Genomic DNA, 27,591 nt, shown 5'->3' with positions numbered 1-27,591 from the left:
AAGGGGGTGAAGGCCAGGGGCCCTCCTTTTGTTCACTTTCCTTATTTTGTCTCTGTTATCTTTTCTTTCCTCCATGTGGTTTTAACACTTTCTCTCCACTCCACTCAAACCCACTTTGTTTAGTCATGGGATCTGATCAGCATCAGCTAGAGCAAAGCTCCACACCAAAGCTCTCACTTTTATTTTCAACACCAGTTGGCATGGAGTCACCTGAGAGACCTGGAATGATAACCCCACCACTGTACTCCTCAGCCTCTGTCCCATTTCGTTGGGAAGAAGAGCCTGGTAAGCCTAAAACTTGCACCACTCTCACCACTTACTCAAACCCCAAGTGTTTAGAACTCCCACCTAGACTTTTATTAATGGAGCCCTCTCCCACTACAGTCCTTGATGGTCCTTACATGGGCAGGTCTAAGATCCAGACTTATTCGTTTAGGTTGAATACTAGTGAGTGTTATGGTTCCTTTCGTAGGAATAGCTTCAGCCCTGAGAGAGATCAGCATGGTGCTATTGTTATTAGTAAGAAAGGGCAGAAAGAGAAAGGGTTTTTGGGTTCTTGGAGGAAGAAAGGTAAAAGAGACGTTGGTGGGGGTAGTTACGTCTTTCCATCTTCTGTAGATAGAGAGAGTGACTGCAGCAGAGAAGACGAAGGGAGAAATGTTACCGGTATCAGGAGGACAGGCAGCTTTTCTACTCTTTCAGCTCGTCGGTCTAACTTCTGGGTAAATTTTTGGCTCTTTGAATGTTTGTTTCACTTATTCAATTTCACATATGTCAAGTTTGAGTGTTACTACTGCTAGGCATTACTTCAATTGGTCGTTTTTGCTTGTATTCTTGGTCAATTATTACATGCTTTATGTCGAATTTTTCATCACATTATCTGAATCAGTTTTCTTACCTGCTATGAAGAATATTAGTAAATATCAAGTCTTAATAAATGCCCACAGAAGTGCTTCTATTTCTTGCTACGAAGTTGGATACACTTTTATGCTAGAGGTCCCCAGCTGCAGCGAGGCAGAAGGGGGGGGGGTTTCGTGGGGGGTGGAATGAATAGTGAACAGCGTAGGTTTAGAGAATGACTGGAGATAGGACCAATAACTACTAGTGACCATTTATAAAGTTCTACTTCATTAGACAGATCTAGTTTCTTCATTTCAAGTACTTATGGAATCAGAATGGTTAACGTTAAATCTGCAAAAAAAAAAAAAAAAAAAAAAAAAAAAAAAAAAGGAGATCTTTTGGCTCTTAACGAAGTTTTATGAGTAAAAAGTTAATGCTGTCCTGACCAATGACAATGCAGGCGACGATATGTGGTGGCTTGAAGCAAGTGGTGCCGTGGAAGAGTAGAAAAGTGAAGAAAGATAGGCTTCTGGGATGACTTTTCTTGGGACAACGTTCTTCCTAGTTAATTAATTACTTGTACTACAATTGTGTGATTTTGTGATAATTATCTTGGTGAATGAAAATGACTTTGAAATGTAATATAGCACATCACTGCTTCCGCAACCTGCACCACATCCCTGTATCTTTGGTGTGTGAAAATAGAAATTATTGTGAAAAATTAGTGAATTATGAACCGCTCAGACAACTGGTTAGGTGTAATAAATTTGTATCTGCTGGTGATTGCGGCAACATATGGCTCCACTCGTGCTAGTGAAGCTACATCTCTAGTTGTAACGAGGCAATTGTCTTGTGATAATTTGCTGTTGTCTCAAGTTGCTATCAATGCTTACGGAAAATAGTGGTCCCTGTTGTTATATACTCTCTTTTCCTTTTTCTGGGTTATTATTGATTTTGCCTACCGACTGTTTTCTACACTGCTAATAGTCTAATATGAAAGAATCTTGCGTATGCACAACTCAGGGATACTCTAAATGCATTCTTTGAAGAGACTAAAAATGGCAACGTCAAACAGGGCAGTTAGCATTAAATCTTAGTTACCGTAAAAAGTGTCTGGTTAATAGCAATTGATCAATTGACATTGCAAAGTTGTCCAACGACCAGAAAGCTTCCTATTAATGTTCTTGACCGCTTGGGTCCTCGTCTCCAAAAAAGTCGCCCCTTCTGATTGCTACCTACATTGCAATTAAATCAATCACAACCACGACCAATTGACACCTTTTAGATGTCATTGAAATATTAATACCCAGGAGATTGCTTCTTCAAAAGACTCATTGGAATTACAATAATGATTGATTCCTATCTGATGGCAGAAATGAAAATGGTGAAAAGAAATAAAATCTCAAATCCTTGTTTTCAATTAATGCTAAAGATTTAACATAACTTGAAACATTCGCATGCTTCCATGAAACAGGATAAGGTTCAATATTCAATTTTTCTTTAGAGTTTCTAAAGTTTAAAGTCTGGCTTATTTCATTTGTGATGAGAATGAAACAAACATGGAAAAAGGTGTAAGAGGCACTGGTAGAGTGCGGAATGCTAAGCTTTCAACTTGAATCGGCAAACAACATCATCCCTATTTTTTTCCAGTCACGCCTGCAACCACCTGCAAAGATACAAGACAAGTATTTAAAGAAGCAAATGCACATCAACATGAGTGGATACGAAAATCAATTGCAACTGTGTAAAACACACATAAGCTGGCATCATTGCCCTCTCTTATAATGTAGGCCCAATTAAACACCAATTTAACTTTCTAATTATCCCTAATTGACACTTGGAGGTTTGCAGGAAGCTCATTAATACATTACTATTTTAGCCACCATTTCAGCAAATTTTCTTTTTCTTCCAAAAATTGAGATTATAACAATCAGATAAAACCAAACAAATTCAGAATATTAGTAGTCTATTTCAGTGGAAGGGACAAGTGCAGAAATTAAACAATTCATACATTATAAGATGCTGTATAGCACTGGAGGCAGCAGATCTCAATTACAACTTAGAGCAGTCATGCACAACATGCAGAATTCTATATCAGAAATGCTTCCACTTAATGGCATTAAGTTAAATAATAAATAGAAGCAGGTTGAGGAACTTGGCTAAAATTCATATAGCAACAGAAAGATCTATAATTTCTGAGCACAAGAAAACATTGAAATCTTAAAACCAAATTCAATACTCACATCACTTAAAGCAGGTTGAGGGACTTGTTTAGATGATTCAAATGAGTCTAGCATGGGCCTTACGACAGCAGGAAGGAAGAGGCCTGAAAATTTCAGAACATGATAAGTCAGTTAGCAAGAAAATGAAGTTTCATTTCCCCAAGAAAATGAATTAGTTATCTTTCCCAGCAATATAATGTAGAAAACCCTTGGTGCAAATAAAACTGGAAGAACTTAAAAAACAGATGAGGTCCATTGCATACAACAAAGACTAAAGCAACTAAACAATGAATTGATGCAGAATATACTGGTAATGGTTAAGCAATTCAATAATTTTCAAAGAAAACAAATAATTTCATTCAAAGCTATCTAGCCAAGATGATGAGAATTGTGTCATTTAGGAAGCTTAACATGATTAAGCTTTCTCCTTCAGGTTTTGCAAAACAATGATTGCATCCAAATAACGCAAAAAAGCTGTCAGTGTTTCTCCAAAAGATGTCATGGGAAGTTTCATCCTGACAAACTCAAGAAAACTTCCCTCACTTGCAACAAACAACAGCCGCCACTGGATTTTTTCCCTTCTTTGGTGGGTAGAGATCATATAACACTGACAGCCAATATTGCAATGTTCCACTGTTCCCAGTTGGACCTCCATATCCCACAGAGTAGTATATAGTGAATGCTCCCATAGTAATGTAATTTATTGTAAACTTCAAATGCAATATACTTATGTATTTTCACATAAGTCATCTTTGGCAGCGATTATTTACTGCTCACTGCTCAGCCTTGAAAAGATGACCTTTCTGAGCAAAACTACGAAAAGAAACTGCTTCTAATTTGCATAGAAAATATTTCCTCAACTCCAATAGAATTAAAAGTTAAAAGAATTTCTGCTCACAATAAAAAGAAATACCGCCAAAAGTTTGCATAAAAACCTATTAAAAACCATGTGTTCAAATATCAACAAAATTGTTAATAATTGGAGTGGATGCTCCTAATTAAGAAAAAAAAAACCAAAAACTTCGAGATCTAAAATCGATTTGAAAAATCTCAATTATTTGAAATTATTTAATTACCTACAAAAATCCCTAGTTGCACATCAAATCATCGTGGCAAGATCGAGACTAGTACAACACGATACTTTACTTCAATAGCAAACGTAGGAAACCCCAAAAAAAAAAAAAATCAAAGGAAAAAAGATTCGTTACAAATGTAATTCACATTCAACGGGTATAAAGAAAATTATTAGAGGTTGTATAAATTTGTAAAAGTAATCAATGGATTAACAAAGAGACATAAATTAGGGTTTAGAGAGAGAGGAATTAAAAATGAAGCGTACCAACACCAGCCATGAGACAAGAAACGGCGACAACGGGCTCTTGCACGAACATCATTCTCAGCTTCTCCATCATCGGCATCTTGTTTGTTCTCTATTTCACAAAGCCTTTGCTACACAGCTTCTTAACAAGGACTTGGCAAACTGTAATACATTCACCTATAATTTATTGGGGATAAACGCCAGGGGATAATACGGGTCCAAGCGGGTCGGGTGGATATGTTACTTCGTATATATTGAAGTAAATTACATTGTCCCACTCAAGGAAACAACTTTCCACCTTGATGATATAAATAATATTTTTTTATCTAAAATAAAACTCTTTAAGAAAAACTAATGGTGTAAAAAAAAAAAAATTAACATTCATAAATTTTGAAAAAGATTAAAAAAATATACTATTTTAATATTATACCTGAACTTTTCAAGTATGATAGTTTAATCTTTCGAATATGCTTAAAAATTTGTATACATACTCCTAAAACCCGAACCACTATTAAATCTCATTATTATTGTTGTTGTCGATTGAGCCACAACGCTAAGGATATCAAAGAAGGTAAGATTGTGTGATATAAAAGTAAGACAAAGATAAGAGAGAGATTAAGTTGTGTCAGAGATAGATATTATTATATATTTCTAATTAGAGTGACAAAATGATTTCATCGATGTGAATTGATGAAATCTTTAGAGAATGAACTAAAAATGGAGGTCTCGACATCTAGAGTGGGTTTGGAAGTCGAATCATAATGATTGTCGAAAGTGAGAATGACGATTAGAGTTTGGTTGGTTCAAAGGAAGATGAAGTTAGAGTGAAAGAAAATAAAAATAAAAAGTTTCTGATGTCATTTTAAGATTTGAAAGGTCATTAATTTTTGTTGTTAATTTGAGATTATATATTAATTTTTAAAAATGAAATAATAAAAATAAAATAATAATTTCACTTTTGGACATTGTTTCAAAATTTTTATTAATAAAGTTTGATTATAAATGAAACAATATTATCTATATGAACAGAGGGTGAAAAAGTTTTTTGGGCCAAACCTTGAATGAAAAAAAGTCATATATTGTTTTTTAAGTATTATATTACGATAAATTATATTTAATTATATGATAATACATTATTTACTTATTTAATTATATACTTAAAATTGAATATATATAATATTATTGGAGATGTAAGCCTATCAGTTAACGTGAATACGTATAACTATCCATATTCTTATTATTCTAAATAATAATGATAAAAAGAAATTATTTAGAGTACATATGTTTTTTACTAAAAATAAATTATACGGTCGTAGTTTTAATACACAATTTAAGTATATAGATGATATGTCATCATATGATTGAATAATTTTAAATTTAACATAAAACAATATTCAATTATATAATGATACAGTACACATACAGTCAAATTGTGTACCCAAAATATATATACACATTATAAACCTATCATTAACGCATAAAATAGATGGAATATAATGTTAAAGATATGTTAATTCTCAGGTAAGAATTACACAAAATAGAACAAAAAGTGCATCGCATAGAGAGAATTACAAAATAAAATACATAATATACAAATATCACCAAGGAGAAATTTAATGAAATAGGAGCATGACCACATGTTCAACCAATATATACATATGAACAGCTCATCACATCATTTTTACATAAGAGTAGACGTTCAGTAGAAAAAGACAAGTACATACAAGACTAAGAAATCTGACAATGTAAACACATAAGAAGATACATTTTGATTTTGTTGCCTCTCTTTGTAAATGAATCTTCACAAGAAATAGGGTTTTACTTGATGACCTATAGAGTCTAGAATAACATCCATCCCACAGTCCATCCCAAAAGCAATCCAGCACCAACAAGACCCAACCCTAAAGCCAGAGCAACTGCATACTTTGATGTGTCATTTTTTGGGCGGCTTTGCTTGCCTCGTTTGCCTTTGGCAGCCTTCTGCCAACTCTTTCTCAGTTTCCTAACTTTGTTAGGCGTCCATGGAAGTGCCACAGGAAAAAGAGTAGAGATTGGCTGGTCGCTGTTCTTGATCTGGAAGTAAAGGGCTTCCAGCTGTAGCAGTTGGAACCACTGCTTATATGCAAAGAGTTGCGAGGCTTGTCTGAAAAAAAGTTTGAGAATGTGCTCCTTCTCAGCATAGGCTTGCTTTGCTGCTGTCTCAGCTTTCCTAGCACGTGTTTGAGAATGGCACAGTGCTTCCATAAGCTTAAATTTGCAAGGATCACTCTCTGAAACTTTTCGTATTTCTGAGATGTCCTCGTGGGTTGTGCTAGACCTGATAATAAGGTTACAAGTTCATCTAAATGTAAGCTAAGGAATTTGGCTATCATGTACATAAATGTGTAAATACGCACACTTTACCTTAATGCCTGATCAGAAATATCTGGTATTTGCAGTTTTTCAACTGAGGCTCCTCCAGGATCAGAAGAGCCCTCTTTATAAACAATTAGATTCGAGATAAGGTCAACTTCAGATTTCCAATTCAAAGTTGATGCTTCAGCCTTATTAATATCTGCAGAACAAGAATACATGTTTCTCCTAACGTGCATCTTCTGGGGCGGAGGAAGGTCACAATTCTCCATGTAGCCGAGTGACTTCTGTGCAACCAAGGAGGCCAAATCATCTTTATCTGTTGTGCGCCACCATGGTTCACCCTTCCCATCCCCAATCCAGGGAGATTCTGGATCAAAGTCACTCTCATTTAGCTTTTTTGAAGTTGGACATCCTGCAGAATCTATTTCGACAAATTCATAGTTTTCCCTTGTGTCCATCAATTCAATAAATTCTTGGGTGTTCTTACAATCTAGAGCCTCTACATCTTGTTTCCTGACTTCATGATCTTTCACCATATAAATAGCAGGGACCCTATGATGTACATCAAGAGGAACCTCACTGTTCTTATTGACATTGACATGAGTAACACCTGTTTCATTCGATGGGTGTTCCCCACCAACCTTGGAGGATGATTTTACAAAACCAGCTCGCAGGGCTTCCATCTCAACCTCGAGTGCATTCAATTGCTCACATGTTAAACCCTTTTGGTAACCACAGTTAGGTTGCAGCTGAAGCCACCATCTTGTATCAGCAGGTAGATTGGAATATGACTGATTCCTGTTCAGCGGCATGAAACCTATAGCAGGATTATCAGGTGCATCTGCTGCACCTGGAGCTCCTGCATCAATCTGTTTTGATGACGACGACGATGATTGGCAGCAAGCTAACTTGGGAGCTCTCTTGGCATCTTCTTGGACAAAGCAACGATTGGCAGTCCTCTGCCACACAGCCCTTGCTTCAGCTGCCGCCATTACTGTGTGGATACATTTATCTGTTAAGGGAAGAACTTATTAAGAGTTGATTGACTAAACGAAATTGTATCCCAAATATACACTGGCAAGCTGGTTACTTTAGCCAAATAAAAATTATCAAACTACAACATATGTTAAAATGGACTTTCACAGGTTACATAAGGATGAAATATTACGATGTTTGTTACAAAGCTTCTCCTCACCAGCAAAAGGGGGTAAAGAAGAAAGGAAAAGGAAATTGAAAAAGCAAAGAAATTAATAGCAAAACTAATAATACTTAAATCTGTCGCACCATGATCAGGTAAATACAGAACTTGTACAAAAAAATGTATATAAGCAACACTTTTCATAATACTCTAACATATCAAAAGATCATGCAAACAATGTCCACACGAAAATAGACACATGTACAGAGAAACATGATGGTGTTCTCAAAACAATCAAAATTTTTGAGGACCGGTAATTTTACATTGAACAATTATGGCTAATAAATCCCTCTAATCATAAAACATCTATGAATACACACTAACCAAAAAAAAAAAAAAAAACAGAAGGAAGCTCATCGAATTTTGGCATCTAATAAATTTTAACTTAGAATTTATAAAATCCTGATGATTTTCCAGGAAAAACTAGAGAAAATATACTTACAAAAGGCACAACGTATTTTAAAATTGCCAGCAAAAGATTCTAACTGTTTGAAAGCAAATCAAGTAATTAAAAGTTGATTGCCCTCAAATTATAATCTAATGTAGTTCCATTCCTCCCATCAAGCATTGTTTTTCAATTCTGCTAGAAACCAAAATAATACCTTCTTACCGATGGAAGTATATCAATAACATAAAAAAGGAAAAAAAGCTATGATGCAGCTATTTCCTCATAATTCAGGGCTCAGAAACATGCCAGTATCATCACTAAAAAATAATAATAATAAAAAAAAGGAACATATATCAAGAATGGATACCTTATATTTGACTTAAACATTCCTGTTACAAGAGGAATCAGGAAAATCCATATAATAAATATTCATAAAATTAAACTTAGAAAATGAAAAACCAACAAAATTGAAGCAGCCATCAAGAATAGGAAGATCAGCTGAGTCAAGCAGCAAACATGCTTACAAAACCCAAAGACAGAATAGAAAAGCAAACAACAAAACAGAACTACAAGAACACAAAATTGATAGAAAAAGAAGGAATGAAAAGTAGAAGAGAGCAAGTACAAACCATTAGAATTGAAATTAACAAATACTGAATCTGGGAAGTAGGAGTTTGAATAGATCCAATTATAGTAAAGCTCAAAATGAAATGAAAACCATTTGTTTTCAGATCTGAAAGTGTTTAATAAAAGAATCTAAGAACACGAGAGAAGTGTACGGGGTCGTGCAGCAGTTCTTTAGATGTTCAGTTATTTATCAATTATCATCATTCTCTCATACCTCCGTTTGCAAAATACAGGCTTCCCCATTTCTTATATTAACCAAAAAAGAAAAAGCCAAAAATAAAAAATAAAAACAAAAATAAAAAAGCGGTAGAAAACGACAACGTCTGAGCATCGACGTGTCGTTTTTACAATTTGTGAATGGGTCCATGTTAAAGAACCGTGAATCGCAAGATAGCAAGTTACCAGTCGTTGAGTGATCTGGTCCGTTTATTTTTCGGTATTTTTTAAGAAATACGTCAATAAAATTTCAGGTAAATATGCACGAAGGTCAGCATGTTATTATTTTGTGATTGACCCCACCGCCACGTAAGAAAGATTCCAATGTTCAACTTGAAAGCAAATTAAAAAGGAAACAAGATATTTGATTTTAGAGTTTTGAGATGATCAATAAACAATTTTATAGTATTTAATTTAAGAAGAGTAATTATCAATGGCAAGGCAGCTCCATAATAAGCATTCTGTGTGTTCCCATGGTTTCGTGGATGATCCCCCGCCCGTCTAGATGGCAGTTTTGCTAAAATCAGGAAATAAACTGAAATTTAGTCCACGTGTCAGTTGATTAATGTAAAGATAAAAGAAAAAGCAACTTAAAGTTAGGTTTGAAGTAATCTTTTAGAAAGGTCTGGAACGAAAGTCACTAGTGTTAGAATGAGACTTACCGCCTATGTTGTTGACCTTATAACAGTTTGCCATTAGCACACAACTTAATGCAGGGAGAACCGGTGGTATGCGATACGTGTATATTATAGGGACTTTCAGCTGTCCACTGCCCACAGAAAGGGCACACAACTGGCGACCACCCACTCGTAGAATATAGGTGATTAATGAACGGTGAAGAAGTTGGTGTAAAGAAGTTTGCGCTCTCCATGAACGACCGAGACAAAAGATTGAAGTAGAAACAGTGGAGACCAACAGGACTCCCTAGAAATAGAGTCTAAGTTAGTTATTTCAACTTCGGGTGGCCAATACCGAATTGGTATATGACATTGCTATTCCAGTAATTACATATACACATACTCAACTATTTACAAAAACAATTACTTTAGACCGCAAAACAAATTCAGTTCTTAGAAAACATCATACAAAACTTGGATTGGAACTTTCTCTAATGCCTTCTCATGACTCGCAGAAGTACTTCAAAAACCAGAATTAGTGCTCAGCATTGGCAGAACGAGACAATGTTTGAATACTGTATGAAGACTGAAGACTTCGCACCCAACACACCATTTTCCCTTTACTCAAGACGACGAAGCTTAGCATTGAGTTGCTGCCATCTATATGGCACCAGAAAACAAATGTGGGGAAGGGGGAATTTTGTATTACCAATATTGTTTAAGACAACAGCCTGTAGCTCAGAGGCAGGGCACAGGATTCTGCCTTCTTTCCCCTTCCTCAAGTAAATGCACCAAAAAAATACTCTGTTTTCTAGGCTCCTATCAATTTTTTTTTGAAAACGAATGGCAAGGAGGTCATCTGTATAGGGCACTCACGATAAATATATACATGGTAGGGTGACACATACAAAAATGGACAGAGTTGCACTATCAACCAACTTCTCAAAATTCCAAGTTAGCCCCATTTCACAGATCTGTAAGATCGCCTGTGAGATCTAAATAGAACTTGTTCAACTTATCTGAAGTTGTTAGTATCTTTGAGTTGTACCAGCTTCACAGAACCATCTCCGCCACATGTAAGAAATCCATGTGAAACAACTTGTATATCTGTGACAGCAGCCTGTGAAATATATGATAAGGCTTTCTTGAGTACAGAAAAGCAAAACCAAATGCTATCTATATACTCTAGCCAAATATGATATACAAAAAATGGGAAGGCTCAAAATTAATGCAAATATATTTTGATTACCCGAACGACTCCACCAAAACCCCGAGAGCTAGGCTGCAAAAAGGTGTGCCTTTCATGCAATTTTGACCAATGATAAACTAACTTGGCTGCTTTGGCATCCCAAAGTTTAACATCTCCATCTTTGCTTCCAGTTAAGAACAAACTGGTATTTGGGATGGTAGATATTCTTGTGACACTCCCTTCACGCAGATAATTAAATGAATAAATTGATTAAATCTCTAATATACAGTTAAATTATCAGGGGAGAAAAATGCCTCTACCTGAGTGAGCCTTTGGTATATACCAAAGCATCCCATTGTTGTCTCTAGGATCATTCCCAAAGCCTGTTCGTGTATCATTATTTACAGATGAGTTTATGTTTGGTTCACCAGAATCCAAATGCCTGTGCCTTTTAGCTCTTCCGGTTACTATGTACCGGAAGTCATGAATTCCAACATCACCAGCTTTACCACCAGTCAAAATGAGGGGAGAAACAGATCCACTTCCAATGTTATTATCAAACACAGAAATGGAGCGTGCACCACCTCCACATAAAAAGGAGAAGGGTGAATGCAGATAATAAATGGGAGATTCCACTAAACTAAAGAACAATTTTCTGAACAAACGAAATCTTAATTGTAGACACTAATAATAAATGCATCAAACTGTGATGCATCATATGAAATCACACCATTGATCTATACCACATAATAGTAATGTATATTTTCCTATTATATGTTGCTAATTAGTCAATTTCATTTTCACCACGCACTCCCAAGAACTGGCATTTTGACTCCCGCATCTCAATTTAACTAAAAAATTTTGGTAATTTTTTCTTTTTTGGGTCAATATTTCACTATGATTACTTCAAAAACCAGAAAATCCCACATATATGCTATGTGAAAAAACAGATTTTTTTTTTCTGAAACTACAAGCAAAAACAGAACTTCTACCTAGACATTTCAAAGGGGTCGGCTGTGCCATGCCCCTTGAAAAAGCACATTGCAGGCCTGCAGGCTGTGCTGGCTGTGACGGGAGCCCTAGGGTCTGACCCATAGGCCGGCCTGGCACGGCCTACAAAAAAATATAAATATAATATGGTGGGTCGGCCTGCTAAAGGCCTATGATGCATGGCCTGCAAGGCTGGCCCTTTGGCAGTGGCACAATGGGCCACACTGAATTTGGCTTGACATGGCCCACTGCCATGTCTACTCCTTGTGAGTGATCATGAAAAATATTTCGTATAATTTCCTGTTTTAAATGTCAGTATCAAAGGTTAAAGTTGATAAAAAAAACTCAAACATGATTATTCCACCCTATTGAAGTTTCAAAATCTTTAACAGGGTGGGAAAAAAACCTTCATGACAAATGATGGAAGCTCTGGAGCTTGAAGGTGGAGCCAAAGTGTCCCAGATAACCACATTAACACCACTAGAGCTATGTCCAGCTGCAGCAATAACAGATCCACTTGAGGTAATGTAAGTGACATCCCTGCAATTAAACAACAGTTGGTTAATTTTGACCATTTAGGGGCATGAAGAAACATCTTAACAAATAGAAAAGACCTATTTTAAGTGTTAATCAAAATTTAAAAAGATAGCAGCATCAAGTGGACAAAGAAAATAATTACATGGATGCGGGAAAAGAATAAATCAGACAGTACACAATGTAACATATGATTAATCAAACATACTCCAAATTCTCCAAATTCATAGACCAAGGCCATTACAATGTTGCTACAGGCTTTTTCAATATTTTTGCAACTACCATAAGCTAAATGCATAATGAGCTGAGCAAAAGAAAAACCAACCTATATGGCTGAAACAACAAGCAGACTCCAGAAGCCATTTTCATCATTTTAAAGAAGTGGAGGTATTATTTTAGTTTTTTCAAGGAAATTAATGTGAGAATTTTAGAATCTGTTCATGGATCAATTATTACAGAAATATAAGAGGAGGAAACATACGTTGCATGATTGTTAAAGCAGAGTGATGATTCTGTCGGACGGACATTGCTCCTCCCTCCCACCTCGAGCTGCCATGTGCATATAGTTCCATCCAGTGCAGCACTAGCAAATCTGTGCCCAAAGTGATCAAATTGCAAAGCAGATATTGATGCGAGAGCATATGGGGGAGGAACATTTGCAGCAGGAAGCACACCATAAGTAGCAGTAGCTTTATCCTTACCAAACTGCAACAGATATGTTTCACATGAGCCAAATACTCCTAAAACCTTGAGATATTTACAAAAATTTTGCAACTTCTACATCAGCTATTGACTGGTGGTTTTGAAAAATGCAAAGAGATTTACAAAAGCGGGATGGATCAACTTGACAGTCAGTAAAAATACAGATAAGTCTCCCACTATGTACATGTCTAATGATTAATTTTTTCCAGTTTCATCAATTAAATCAATCGTTACAAACTAAAACATTGAACAATCATTCAAAGATGAGTATTCTTTTTCCTTTCCCTAGCAATTTTTCAAAACATTGGATAAAGTAAACTGGCATCATCCTGCAATCTCTGAACTATGATAATATGGGAGAATTTCACTGTGGCCCAAGCTTGACCTAATAATTAGTTACAAAGACTACTAGATTTCATCCTTGATGAAGGAAATCTGAAGAAGTCTTTTTGCGTAAGAGTTCTCCCATAGGGAAAACCTATGGCATAAAACACATGAAAAATATGAAATAAAAAATGATATTCTTTTAGATATTGAAGTTGCATACCTCCCATAAGTAAATGTGTGTATTGCTAGAACCAACCAAGAAGAAAGGCCTGGAGGGGTGACTTGAGAAAGCCCTTGTACTTATATTTTCCAATGTAGCTGGTGGATCAGTGCACTCCTCAAAATCATCTTGAATCTCCCAACCTAAGCCAGAAGCTCCAATACCAGCATAACCTGGAATCCCAAATGCTCCACCGCCAGTCAAATCTCTCACTGGTCTTGATGACGAATCCAAACCAATGGTAGCACCACCTAACCCAAGGTGTGCCCCTTTCTTGCTCCCAAGCCCAATGCCAGGAGAAACAAATGTTGGCATGGGGGTTGATTCTGAACCAGCCCAACCATTATGTGGCCAATCAGCATCTGACCAAATATAATCAGCTTGACATCTGAAAGGCAGCCCATTTTCCCAATTAAAGAAAACTATTCCCTGAATCACATAAAAAATTGCAATTGAGTATTCTTCATGTGACTAATTATGTGAGTAATGCATATATCATATTATTTGAACAAATACAAAATGTGCACATATGCACATAATATCACTATTGATTAAATTATTATCAATAATGATGGAGAATGATATATAAACCTTCTCTTCTCCATATAGAGGATACAGTTATAGAAAGTTATATAAAAAAGGGAATTTGAACCATCACTCCCTAAAAAAAGCAGGATTTTGAGTGCAGAGACAAACCTTTCGATTGCTAGCAACTGCTACCTGCCTTTGATCAATGGAGTTGATGCACATTGTCTGCTCCAAGTAAAACATTTAGTTAGAATCAGATAAGTAAAAATATCTGTAGATGAAAGGACTGAAGCCATTCTTAATCAATTTGAGGACAGAGCCTTCAATTAAGGAAATCGATGTATGATATGATTAAAAGAGACAAAAAGGAAAAAGGAAAGAACAATTGCCTCAAAAAGCTCCCCATTTCTCCTGCATATTTCTTGAGGAGAGTAAAAAGGCGTAACCTCATTTGCAATGCTTGTATCTTTATGCCAGGAGCTCAGTAAAGTATGACCATTTCGAAAAAGGCCCCTACCAGGCGATCCAATTTCACCACTAGGAGTACTACTAGAAATGCCAACATGATTGTGAGGTGCCTCATTTTTGTGATCCATCATGACACCTTCATTTATGTGAGTCCATCCTTTAGATGGTTTACAATGGATAAGATGTTTCCAATCTATTTTTTCTTGCACAAAACCTTCAAATACAATATTTGCATCAGCACAAGCATCCCAAAGTAATTTAGATGTGGCTACTTCATCCTTGTTATTCATCATGTGTATACTTGCAGCTCCCTCATGCAAATGTGAATAAAGGACTCTGGGTTGAGACAGTTTAGACTTTTCTAACCATTGACAAGTTAGAACATCAAATCCACTCTCCGCTTTCTGCTGCAGGAATATTGCAAGCTGTTTTACATGATAAGAAGAAACGTGCAACACTGTGGACTTCAATGACTTGCTCAATATCAAGGAGAGAAGCCTGATGTGTTCCATTACACTGATGCTAGAAGATTCAGAATTTTTTGCACTACTGGGAGAAAATTTTCCAAAGGGAAAACCAGTAGAATGATTGTCATCAAGTTTCATGGACATAGAATTAAGCTTATGTTTGGTGAATCTAGACATGTGTTGCCACAGGCAAGCCCCCATGATTTGCCATCTTTCATCTTCTGGAATTGAATGCAAAAGATCACATTTTTTATCATCAAAACATTTAGGAACCTGAAGCATCCCTTCCACATCATCAATTGATGTACAGGCTACCAATTCCAAAGTTTGGTGGAAATTTTTCTTCAGATTCACCATATCAACTTCGTAGGGAGTATGCCCATTGGTATAGGTAATCAAGATAGGTTGCACCAGAAGAAGAATATTTTTTGAATTCCTCTGAAGCCAAGCAGAGGCAAAATGCAGATAATACTCAGATAAATCTAGAAGAACAAGGGGTTCCATCATGAGTTGTTCAGATTCAGTTAAGTAGCTGGAAAGATTCCTCATAGCAGCTCTTAAACTCCACAGTGACAATATAACACATTGAAAGTAATGCCCCCAAGCATTTAAAAAAACTGATCCAACTTCTCTACACAGACCATTTTCAATATGAAGTGGTCTAGAATTGAAGCAAGAAATGCTTGAGGCAGCAATAAGCCGTGAAATAAAAATGGAGAAGTCTTCAGTAGCCTTCAAAAGTGGCTTATGCTGAAGAAAATATAAGAGGAAGCTTTCTTTTACATTGCTCTCATCTCGTGAAAGTCCTTGACAAGTATATCCACATAATATGTCATATCCAATAAATGACAACCCGTTGCTGCACAACAAGACTAAAATCTGTATAAAGGGAAACACAAAAACAATCAGTCCCTCTAAGGCAATTAGCGTGAGAAAAGCATCAGAAAGATAAGTTAAAGCATAGTATCATTGTCTATAAAAAACATACCAAGCTGATTAGACAAGAAGATTGCAATGCAAACCTCTGTTTGAGGTATGCAAGTCCAGTGTACAACTTGCATTGAAAATTTTCTAGTATTTTCTGACGTTGATGAGTTTCAAGATCCATTGAGCATGTACTGGCTCTACCATATCCTAGATTAGGCCAACTAGGATGCTCCCACATCAATTTTGAGAAATATTGAAGGGCTAAAGCCAATTTACAATGGGACTCCAGATGCAAAGCCACATCGCCTGACAGCCAGTTAGAGGAATTGCAGGCAGAAAGCTTTAGAATTGCAGGTACAATTTGAGAATGTTCAACATCTTGTATACTCCCTTGATCTGTAGCCACAATAGTGCTGGGAGAAAATGAAAGGCATTCCAAAGCTTCAAGCTTAAAATGGACAATAAAATGTTAATAGTTGCAGTTTCTGATCGGAGCATAATGTCACATTTGTTACCAAAAATTAAGACAATTCAACTGCATACAGCCACACTAGAAGCTAAATGAAAATTATAATAATAAAAAAAGATGTAAAAAGTTCAAACTTTAGCAAAAGCAAAAACTTAATACAAAAGGCTAGCTTCTAGCAATCTTTAGCAAGTTTCCTAGCTCCAAGAGTCCGTTTGAATTTACTAAAATTGTTTGAGGGATTTCTTTGTATCACAAAATAAATAAAAACCAAACTTTTCAATCCCATGTTGTACACCCAGTTTTCATTTTATTAAACAAAAATAATTTAAAAAATGCCATATGATACATGTATGAGAACAACACATAAAACACTATCGCAGAGTAGGGTAACTTTTTGAGATTAGGATAGCAAGAAAGTATGGAGTTTACAGTTTCAATGGGTTTTAGGGTTTAGGCATATCCCAATCAAAACTATAAATGTTGAAGACAGATTTAATCTGTAACAGTTCTTTAAATATTTAAAACTTTAAGAATTGGAAAATTAGAGTGTAAATGTTGACAATGAATTAACTTACAGGAAGCCCACATCTGTTTAAAGCAGTAGCTCTCATCAAAGTTGCCCATCTACCAAGGATAGCAGCATTTTTTTCCCCGATAGAATTCTTCATACAATTTTTGTTTGCTAGGGTAAGGCAATACAAACCAATACTGGGATCCACAAAAGCAGCATTATTTGACAAAAGAGCAAACTTGTTAGTAACAGTAGTTTCTTGGAAACCGATTAAGGTCAGAAATGACTCAGAGTAATTCCCCAATTCCCACTGCAAAAGAAAATGAAACAATTATAATTTGAGACTACTTAGAAGTGGAAAGGGGTAACAAACAAAGCAGTACGCAAGAAAGTTTAATAAAGAAAACCAAAAAATGGGGGGGATTCTGGAAATAAAAAAATATCATTCATAAAACCTCCAGAAGGCTTGCAAGCCAGTAGTCTTTCCTCTCCATGGCAGATGGAAGTATAAACTTTGTAATAAGATGATGCTCTAATGGTCCACCACGTGTCTCTAGGAGCCGGCAAATTACTAGCGCAAGCTGTTCATCCCCAAGGTTTTTTGCGCACACATTAATCGCAGAGGCTGCATCACCTCCAAGCAGAAAGAAAGCGATAGCCAGCTCTAGTTGATGTCTACCCAGTAAGACATAAGCATTTTTCAAAGCAGCTGCCTTATTTTTCTCCTCCTGCAAAAGATTGATGCAAATAGAGAATGGACATAAATACGGAAGAAAAATCAACCAAATTTAGCTGCATCTTAACACCACCAAATGCAGCAGTCAACAAACATTTATGAATACCAGAATCTAGGAAATTGTACAGGTAATAATCTACCCAACAAGACAAACGAATTTTTAAAAACAGCTGCCTTATTTTTCTCCTCTCATAAAAGTAATTAACTTACAAACTGGAACTAAATATGCTAGAGAAAATCGACCAAGGTCTTCCTCAGCACGTTAACAACAAAAACTACACTAACAAAAATGTTTGAATTTGAGAAGCTCAAAGCCTAATAATAACAATATTACTGACAATTTAACCAGGAAAAATAAACTAGTGAAAGGTTCTTCCAAGAAAGATTCCAGGAAATTAGTTTCATAATATTTGCTACAAATGCAATAATCACATCAAGAACTTAAAATCACCAGCTTTACACATACCTGAAAATTGCGTGAAAGAAATGCTACCATGGGTTTGTCCTTCTCATCCTTGCTAAGTTTAAATAGGCCAGCCAAAACTTGAAGTCTATTTAAAGCTATATATAAAAGTGCACAGTCTTTAGGATTTTTGCTCTTCAGGTACTGTGATCTTGCCAGTTTCTCCATCTACAATTAAAAGAATAGTATCAGAAATCCACAAGTAAAACACTTTTAACTGTTTATTACAGAGTTGAGATGAGACAACATATATCTTGTCCATCAGAGTACCCAGATGACATACAACATAATGCATAAAAAAATAAAAAATAATAAACAAAGTAAGAAAATATTGGAGAAGAGAAATTTCAAAAGTCAAAGAACCAATTTCTCAATTCCAGCAACTTCCATTCATGACCATGATCATCCGATGCAAACCAATAGTTTGCAATCACAAAACACTGTTAGCTGTGGATAGTGATTTACTTAATGTGGTATCCCAGCCAAACTCAAAGTTTTGCTTCTAACTCCTTTCATTGTTTCAATGAAACAATAATAAGATTTTCCATTTGTAGTTTTAGTATGATCTATCTGTGTGGCTTGCATATGAGGGGGGATATAGAACGAAAATACTACTGTCTTGACCTAATCAGTCAGCCTTAAATTCTGGACATAGTGACACCTGAATAAACCTATTTCTGATAACAAGCTGCAATCTGCCACCAACTAAACAATAATCAAGTGAAAGGCATGGCTATCCTAACTCCAAAATAACCACCTATCATTGATGCAGAAAGCCAAATCTGAAATCAAAACATGAATGAGATGCCTCTTCAAAATGGGTTCTCTAGATTAGGACGAATCAACTCTCCTGTCCTGCAATGCTATACACATTGCCAGCCCGACAAAACAAACTATTTCTCCAAATATCAACTGAATCCCACAAAATTGCATCCCACTATAAAACAGGTGATCGTACTACCAGATTACTCGGGAAGGAAATAATGTGAGACTCCACAGTAGTCAGACCAACGTGATCTGTATTTTCACGTTTTCCTGGATAAATCTACTCTTAAGATGGAAAATGAACCGTGCAGAAAATCATGTACAACTGAAACTAATCAATGCATAGTTATAACAGAAAAGGTTAACCAAGATCTACAAGGGTACCCAAAAAAGGACACAGTTCTGTTGCAATTAAAGACTGATATATTATTATAAACAAATGTTAAAAACTAAAGACTGAGATACAGTGTATAAATAAATTAATAAAAAATAAATAGCTCCCAATGTTACCCTTATACGCAATTGTGTCATGTTAGCGAACCAAAATCCAACACCCAGTGCCCGCATTTCTGGCCAAGATGGTTCATTAGTTAGAACAGAACCAAACAAAGTTTCCTGACAATCAGAGTGGAAAGCCCATCCTATAAGCCTAGACTCAACCATCAACTCTTCCACAGATGCCAATCTACCAAACCTTCGAGAAAAGTGTAGTTGCTGAAACCTTAATGCCACCCAAAACCTTCAACAAACAGTTCAACGATACACATATATCATTTTCAAAATTTAAAAAAACTAAAAACTATTGGAAAAAGAATTAAAGTTTGAATTAACACCACTATTACTTTACATAACAACAGCAAACGAAATTTTAAATCAGAGTAGGCACAAAGACTAAATAACATAATTTTATGCTATAACTGAAGTTGAAAACTATTTGTTTGAAAGTTCAAGTACCTAGGTAGGCACCATTTAAACTATTTAAGCTTCTAGGATTTGCAGGGTTCCAACATGATATCATAATCAGCTTGATTTAAAAGGTCTTATGTAGAATCTCCTAATTCTATTAGGTAAAAAGTCACACATTAAGTTGGACCTGAATTTAGATCCAAGCAACAATTCTACAAATTAAATCTGACCATGCATGTGTGGGGCATCTTTAAGATTTATAACATTGTAGAGCCTTTTCCTATCAACCACAAGTTTGAGATTAGTAGTATTAATATAGACAAAAAAATCTCTTTATGCAACATGCAAAAAGTGGTGCAGACTCAAATGAACAACTGTTTTCAATAAATGAAAAACCGTTTTGAGGAATGAGAATCCACTGCACAACATTTAGACTTGGTTCTTTATAAATGAGACTATTGTCTTGCCATTGCAGAGTTTTAAAGAGTTGAAATTTTTTCATAAATTTTGTGTGCTGGGCCCACCTCCTTCAAGCCCTTAATAACTAAGTTGACTTGTCAGCAAGGAAAAATCATTGAAAAGATTAACATCACAGACCTAAATACTGAGCTGGCACTAAGTAAGATTTAAGATCAAACCACATATTTGAGTCAAGCCCCCTAAGCAAAATCAGAATCTGGTTACTACACCATGCAGTAAATGCCATAGAACAATAATGCAGAAACAAAACAATGCAATAAACATATTGTTGAGGTACCTTCGGCCAGGTTCATCAAGATTTTCGTAGGCTGAAGCGGACTGCATATTACTAACTTCCTTGAGTAGATCAACAACTGCAAGAATTTCCATTTTATCTATGGTGGATATAGCTGGTAGGCCATTTAAATTCTCAAAAGACTCAGCTAAGCCACAAAGTTCAGATTTCGGAGAAGATGAATTAATCATGTAAGTGGAAGCATCAGCTGACTCAAAATTGTAAGCAAACTCAGTAATGCCTCCATTAAACTGTGAAGAAGATGTCATCGATGTATCAACCCCACTCCATTTAAATTCATTATTGGCAGAACCTTTGGAAAGAAACCCTTCATAATAATTTGACAAAAGGATCTGTGGGACAATATGGCCAGACTTTGTGGAGGGACATCTCTTCTCTGAGACATCAAGTGCAGTAAGGTATTCAATGAGATGCCTGACAGATATATATGCACGTTTCCAATTCCCTAAAGACATCAGCATTATATCATTAGCCTTAGCATGCGATTAAATATTAAGTTTTCAATGAACTGCTTCCCAAAATTAAATGAAAGCTGGAGACCTCACAGGAATAGAATCAATATAGGTCAGCATACTACAAAACATATTTGATAAATGTATCAGATATATCTGTTGTGAGGTCATGAGTAACATTCCTTTTGAGGATGTAAACACCCATGACCATGTAAGACAGACCATCTCAATTTAAACCCTTTAACATATTTGTGCTTCTTTTTAGTCACTGAGTGAATATTTCACAATAGGATGGTAAAAAAATAAATAAACAAAGTATACCACTCATTCTTCATCCTGCCTTATATATAAGAACTTCAAGTGTCCACATATATCATACCATAGACAAGATTTGCAGATGACTAAAACATAAGGAAAAGGAATAGGGATACGTAGGAGAAGAAGAGCAATTTCCTTCAAGATTGACAAACAAAATCCAAGATATCCACAAGACAATAAATATGAGTTACTTACGATAATAAACAGTCAGTGTCAGCAAGCTTAGATGGTAAAATCACCTGTTGCCTAGAGACATGGGGTCAAATCCTGTTCACACAAGATGGGTTTCGCAATAGGAGAAGAGGCTCCATGAGCCTCCAATAGACTAAAACAAGTAATTAACAACCAATATCATACCCAAATGTGAATGTTCGTGTGTAAAATATAATATAAAGTTTAGGCCACAGTTTTCCAAAATTCATATGGATGACTGAAGTGGTTTTACCAAGCTCCACAAACAATGGAAGAGACTTTATCCCATATGGAAAGTAAAGAGAAATTCATATATAGCAGTTAAGTAGTTTTTTTCCTATTTCTTATTTTTAACAGATAGGTCAAAGGAATGCAAGATGTCTGAACTGCAATAAAAGACAAAGTAAAAAAGCTTTTACCTAGATTATCGGCCTGAGATGTTATATAGCTGAAAAGCCTATTCTGGATCTACTCAAAACTATTCTCAAGTCCTAGCCACTGAATGAAATTTCTTCATTGTCCCCTTTCAGAAAAGTAAAAAGACCATTTTTATGATGTAACTGTCTAATTGTCTGACAATCAAAGATGAATGCTATAACTAGCATAGCAGCAGCTTAGATAGACTGTTAAAGATTGAAGCACAAGAATGAATTGTGTACATTATAAAATGGGTACAACTGATACCTGAATATAAATTTGTGAGGAGTGCCTCAGGATGATAAGCAGGCAAAGATCCCCTTAACTTCTCAGCAATTTCCAGCAAGCTCCAGGAACCAAGCATGATTCCTGAACCAAATTGAAGTTGATCACTTTCTACAAACAAATATCTTGGTAGATCACTTTTCATATCGGTCATCACAGAAAGAGGAGACTTGCATTCCCTTCTAAGATCTTCAACTGATGAAACTTTGGAAGCACCAATGTCACAACCAGTGGACACAGCACAAAGATCGTTTGTCCCTGTTCCATAGTCAAGACAAGAAGAGTTGTCCTTGACAAAATTTGAATGGCATTTGCCCTGATTTTCTTTGTCAGTGAGAAACAGCCACCTACTAAATAGACTAAAGTAGCTATTGTGCACAACAATAGCTGTGGCCCTGTGACCAGAAAACAGGCCATGAATAGCAGAAGAAGTATGAGCAAATGCAATGCACAACCAAATTTGCATTTTCAAAGACTTTTTAGAGTTCAGCAAAGTCTGACCGCCACAGCGCCTCTGTGCATATATCCACAGCTCATTCTCCATGCACACACCAAGTAAGAATTGACCATTTTCAAAAGTTAGCCAATTTACAGCAACAACACTTCTGTCAAAGGATAATGTATCTTCCAATATGAAACTGCCAAAACCTGTAAGGTATACAGACTCCCATACAGAAAGTGTGCTCACAGCATTTGAATCACTTTTAGAAGAAACAGTTGCAATCTTCCGGCCACAATTAGTTACGCACAGAGTAGAAACAGGACCTTGATGTGCAACAAACATACCTACAAGCTCCCATTGCATGTCAGGGGTTGATAGGCTGCCAAGGTTACTTCGCCACAGTTTCAAAATACCCTCAGAGGAGCCTGTTGCCATAGTATATGCAGGAATTTTGCTGCAAATATCATCATCAGCTAATTTTTTATCCACAGGTGTCAGACTACTTGGACAGACCACAGCAAAACTAGTAATTTGATTATTTGTGTGAGCCTCAGGAAATTGGGATGAGCGCAGACAGACAACAATGCAATATCTTTTATCAGTAGTAGAAATTTCAAACTTCCAGGCAATGCCTTTAACAAAATTATCTTCAACATTACATTCACAGCAACTTCCCAGTAAATCAACAGGGTGAAAGGTGATTTCCCATGATAAGGCCTCAAACCCATTCATCCAAACCCCCAAAAGCATAAATTTATTATACTTTACCATTTTAATGTTACAAGAAGGCAAAGGTATAGTATATATATTTGAAGGACCTTCCTCATAAACCCTATGACCACTAAGAGGTATAGTGCATATGTAATTACATGATATTTCATCCTCTTCAGTTATAGAAACCTTTACCATAAAGCAATCTATTCCTGCAACATGACCCATAAGAAGAACCCTGTCTTCAAGCAGCATTGAAGGAGCCCAGCTCAAGGATGTATATTTCGAACACAAACCTTGAGTTTCAAGTTTTCCACATAGTTTCCATGTAGGAATCAACGTTGGGAAGGCAGAGATGCTATTTGAAATGGTCGAAAGAGACCAGAATAACAGCAACCCATTAGAGTCAAGAGAAACAGCAAGTTCAACTTCAGAGGCACAAGGATGCACAGCAACTTGTAAGATTTTCCCCGTGTGGCCATCCATATCTAAAACCCCACATGCTGAAAATGGCAAGAACTTTCCCGTTTGAGATTCATTTGGAGATATATCCTCTATACTTTTTGATGTTTGGGTGTGCAAAAAGGACCAGACTAAGGAGTTACAAGGTGATAGACGAATCAAAGAACAAAGAGTTGGAGGACCAGAAAGGGAGTTTCTTGAAATGACAACTTTATTAAGAATTAGTTGCTCCTTAAAACTTGAAAAATCAGCTCTACTAAGAGTTCCAGATTCCAGGCTTTGTTTCTTCCATAATGTAACTCGTGGGCACCTTAAGGGATTGATGTCATCAAGACAATGGATAGCCCAGAAAGTGACCAGCATTCCAGGACCAAACCCAATTAACCACTCACATTTGCCAGCCCCTCCATGCTCAAATTCTCCAGCAGTAATAAATTGGTTGTCTCCTTCACTGGATTTAAACATACTTCGGTTTTCTGTTGCCCATGTAAAAAATACATCCATTCCAAGGTCTCCATCCAAGGCCTGATTTACTTCAATCACAGCAACAACACAAAAAGATCGCCTCATGGTTTTATTATCATTAACATCCCTGCCAACTTTTTTAACCCTCCCACTATCCATCTCACTCCATAATCTTAGAGTTCCATCTAAGCAGCTTGTCAGCAGCACATGCCTAGATGAATGTTTTGCATCTCCCTGCCTTATTTGTGATGGCCTCCATTGAATCATTACAATAGGCTGAGGATGATGTAACCTGACTTTTGTATATTCAGATTTTCCATCACTGTAACAAATCAAAACACACTTGCCTACCTCATTAGATCCAACAAGGTCTGGTTTATACATATAAGCTGCGGTTGCAGAAGGTCCCTCAATGGACCAAGTTGCAGAAACAAGATTTTGAGGCTGATTCTCTTTAAACTTCCAAGCAATTTCCCAGGATGTGTTTTGCTTTTTCCACAAAATGACCTCAATTCCAGCGGAAATGATCCCATCCCCTGACCCTGTCCATTGAATTGCCTCCACCTTTGCAAGTTGTATGAGTACTGCATTCTGGCTCCAACAAAAAGAACCTGAATATGAGTAAAAGAAATTTGAATTCAAACTAAACAGAATATTTCGAACAAATAATTAAATAGGAAAATGGTCTGTATGCATTTGGCTTTAAAACATGCTTCTTCCCTGTTGTTTTTTTTTTTTTCCTTTTGAGACACATAGTTTGACAGAAGAACTCATAAACTCTAAATGAAAAGTAACAAAGGCAAATATTAGATTAAGAATCTGGTGAAAAGAAATATAGTTCCAAGTAAAATTCTTTAACATCTACATTTGATGAACTCAGCAATTTAGTCACACTCCGCTGCAACCGTTATACCAACCTATATTGCAAAAAATTTAGAAAAAAAGAAAAAACACCAAACATAAATTAACTTATGATTAACCTATACTACGACTCACGTAATCGCATTTCTTGTAAACTAAACGATAAAGAGTGTGAAGAAAGTAGTACTCTAGCAAGGCTAAGTACGAGTAATAGTGAATGCGTACTCATCCTAGTAGGTTTCTAATATTCTTTCCATCAACTTTCTTGATAAACAAAGAGAAAAACAAACGCCAAAAAAGAACTCTTAGAAACCTTTAGAGCTCCCCGAATCATGAGTAAAGACATAGATACAATTCCCCGAGGCAGCAGCGAGGCCGCCAATTGAAGGAATTGCCAGGGACCAAGACACGGCGGTGACGGGCGTTGAATCATCGGAGAGCTCGAAAATTTGTCGAAAAATCGGACCAATTAGGGTTTCTTCTTGGGAGAGTGGAGACGGAAAATGAGAGATCACCAGGAGAGAAGATGCTCCGTACGCCACCCATGAGTAACCGGCAAACTCCGGTAACCAGTCGATTGCTGATACAGATCGGGTGGGTGCGGCCGGGATGAATTCAGATCGGAGAAGAGAGAGTGGAAGATGATCAATGGGATCAACTGTAGGATTTGCATTTCGAAAATTACAGCTTGATTCTACTTCTGGCATCTTTTCTTTTTGAAATTACAGCTCCGATCTGAGTGAAATAGAGCGGGACTGATGAAGAGCTTTACTACATATCCACACACGGGGTTCACAAATCTGGCTGCTACTAAATGCTACAAAAATCTAAGGGAGAAGGACTATTTCCCACCCAACTTTTGATGCGTTCTCAACTTGCCACCAACGGCAGATGAAAATCCAGTTTTCCCACCCGTGACCAAACTGCCGTCCAATTTTTCAGTTAGAGACAGGGGCAAAATCATCATTTGCTATTTAAAACATTAAAAATTTTAAATTTTACCGTTTTCCCCCTCCAGGTTTTAAAAACTAATAACTAACCCATCCTCAAAGTTTGAAAAGTTTAGATTGCACCCTTGGGGTTTGCTTCCTTCTCCGGCCACTATCGATGGCCGACGCATTCGACCGATCTCTCATCTCCGACTACAAAGGACGACGAAGGACGACGCTTCGACGACGACTACAAACGACGATGCTTCGACGAGGGACGCTTCGACGACGACGATGCTTCGTCTGTTCTTCCAGATCTCCGTCTCCGTCTCTTCGTTTGTTCTTCCAGATCGACGCCCCCCATCTCCGTCTCCGTCTGTTCTTCCAGATCTCCCATCTCCGTCTGTTCTTCCAGATCGACGCCCCCCATCTCCGTCTCTTCGTCGCATCGTGCGACGAAGGGATCTCCGTCTCTTCGTCGCACCGTGCGATGAGGAGAGGAAGATCTCTTCGTCGCACCACCGCCGTCGCACCAGGAGAAGGAGGAGGCCGGTGACGACGCCGGAGAAGACGTCCGGAGTTGAAGTTGGAGAATGGGGGTGAAATGCTAGTTTTGAAAGTTATGGGGGCGGCTGTATTTTGAAAAATATGGAAACCCTAGGTTTGGGGTGAAAATGTTAGTTTTTAAAGTTGAGGGGTATTTTGTCATCTACCGTGGGGTGAAAATGTTAGTTTCTAAAACCTAAGGGGGGTGAATGGTAAAACTCTCACATTAATTTTGAGAAATTAAATTGAGGGGTATTTTTGTCATTTCATCTAACAAGGGTAAAATAGACATTTTACCCTTATTCAAACAGAAATCATCCATTTTAATAGCTCACGGGTGGAAAAATTGGATTTTCATCTGCCGTGGGTGTCAATTTGAGATTGCATCAAAAGTTGGGTGGGAAATAGTCCTTCTCCCAAAATCTAATTGCTGTTTCAATTCAGGTAATTAATTAAATGAATAAATCTATCTGCGCAATATTAGTCATTTATACATGCAAAATAAATTGGTAATATATAATGTCACATATTGGTGTATATATAAATTAGCTAAAAAGATTTGATTGCACGTTTAGAATCAATCTAATTAAAATAACCAAATTTATGGTGTTGATGTAAAACTGACCAACTTGTGTTGTGACTGAAGATTTTTGTTGAGGAAGCTTCCGTTGCTTTGTCTTTATTTATCAGTATACCAGAGAAATTTTTTATAAATATTTAATATTAAAAATAAATAAAAATTTTATTTTATTT

The 27,591-nt window shown here is 36.6% G+C and overlaps 4 protein-coding genes across 5 annotated transcripts; 1 reads left to right on the top strand and 3 right to left on the bottom strand.

The window, feature by feature from the left end:
- Window positions 1–1,759, top strand: LOC123216272 (uncharacterized protein At4g00950-like). Its single transcript, XM_044636679.1, has 2 exons — window positions 1–722; window positions 1,301–1,759. Exons 1-2 carry the CDS (start codon window positions 126–128, stop codon window positions 1,376–1,378), a joined length of 675 nt encoding a protein of 224 aa, XP_044492614.1. The 5' UTR covers window positions 1–125; the 3' UTR covers window positions 1,379–1,759.
- Window positions 1,760–2,235: 476 nt separating this feature from the next.
- LOC123216273 lies at window positions 2,236–4,573 on the bottom strand. The gene is made up of 3 exons (XM_044636680.1): window positions 4,402–4,573; window positions 3,084–3,166; window positions 2,236–2,506 (listed from the first exon to the last, which is right to left on the bottom strand). The coding sequence occupies exons 1-3, from the start codon at window positions 4,478–4,480 to the stop codon at window positions 2,477–2,479; spliced, it is 192 nt and encodes a 63-aa protein (XP_044492615.1). The 5' UTR covers window positions 4,481–4,573; the 3' UTR covers window positions 2,236–2,476.
- A 1,345-nt stretch (window positions 4,574–5,918) lies between these two features.
- LOC123216583 lies at window positions 5,919–9,184 on the bottom strand. Its single transcript, XM_044637042.1, has 3 exons — window positions 8,951–9,184; window positions 6,784–7,747; window positions 5,919–6,697 (listed from the first exon to the last, which is right to left on the bottom strand). Exons 2-3 carry the CDS (start codon window positions 7,725–7,727, stop codon window positions 6,220–6,222), a joined length of 1,422 nt encoding a protein of 473 aa, XP_044492977.1. The 5' UTR covers window positions 7,728–7,747; window positions 8,951–9,184; the 3' UTR covers window positions 5,919–6,219.
- An 870-nt stretch (window positions 9,185–10,054) lies between these two features.
- Window positions 10,055–26,148, bottom strand: LOC123216582. 2 transcript variants are annotated; one of them, XM_044637040.1, is made up of 16 exons: window positions 25,677–26,148; window positions 22,405–25,113; window positions 20,741–21,203; window positions 19,588–19,816; window positions 18,316–18,480; window positions 17,569–17,841; window positions 17,178–17,423; window positions 16,195–16,581; window positions 14,661–16,085; window positions 14,440–14,496; window positions 13,744–14,172; window positions 12,976–13,199; window positions 12,367–12,500; window positions 11,291–11,554; window positions 11,031–11,209; window positions 10,055–10,901 (listed from the first exon to the last, which is right to left on the bottom strand). In XM_044637040.1, the coding sequence occupies exons 1-16, from the start codon at window positions 26,068–26,070 to the stop codon at window positions 10,797–10,799; spliced, it is 7,683 nt and encodes a 2,560-aa protein (XP_044492975.1). In that variant the 5' UTR covers window positions 26,071–26,148; the 3' UTR covers window positions 10,055–10,796. The 2 variants fall into 2 exon arrangements, with proteins under 2 accessions (XP_044492975.1, XP_044492976.1); XM_044637041.1 differs by having other exon boundaries at window positions 22,405–25,093; window positions 25,677–25,809.
- Between the last annotated feature and the right edge of the window lie 1,443 nt (window positions 26,149–27,591).

The sequence above is a fragment of the Mangifera indica genome, chromosome 5 (assembly GCF_011075055.1).
Source record: "Mangifera indica cultivar Alphonso chromosome 5, CATAS_Mindica_2.1, whole genome shotgun sequence".
Lineage (NCBI taxonomy): Eukaryota > Viridiplantae > Streptophyta > Magnoliopsida > Sapindales > Anacardiaceae > Mangifera > Mangifera indica.
This window is presented reverse-complemented; position numbering and strand designations above follow the sequence as displayed.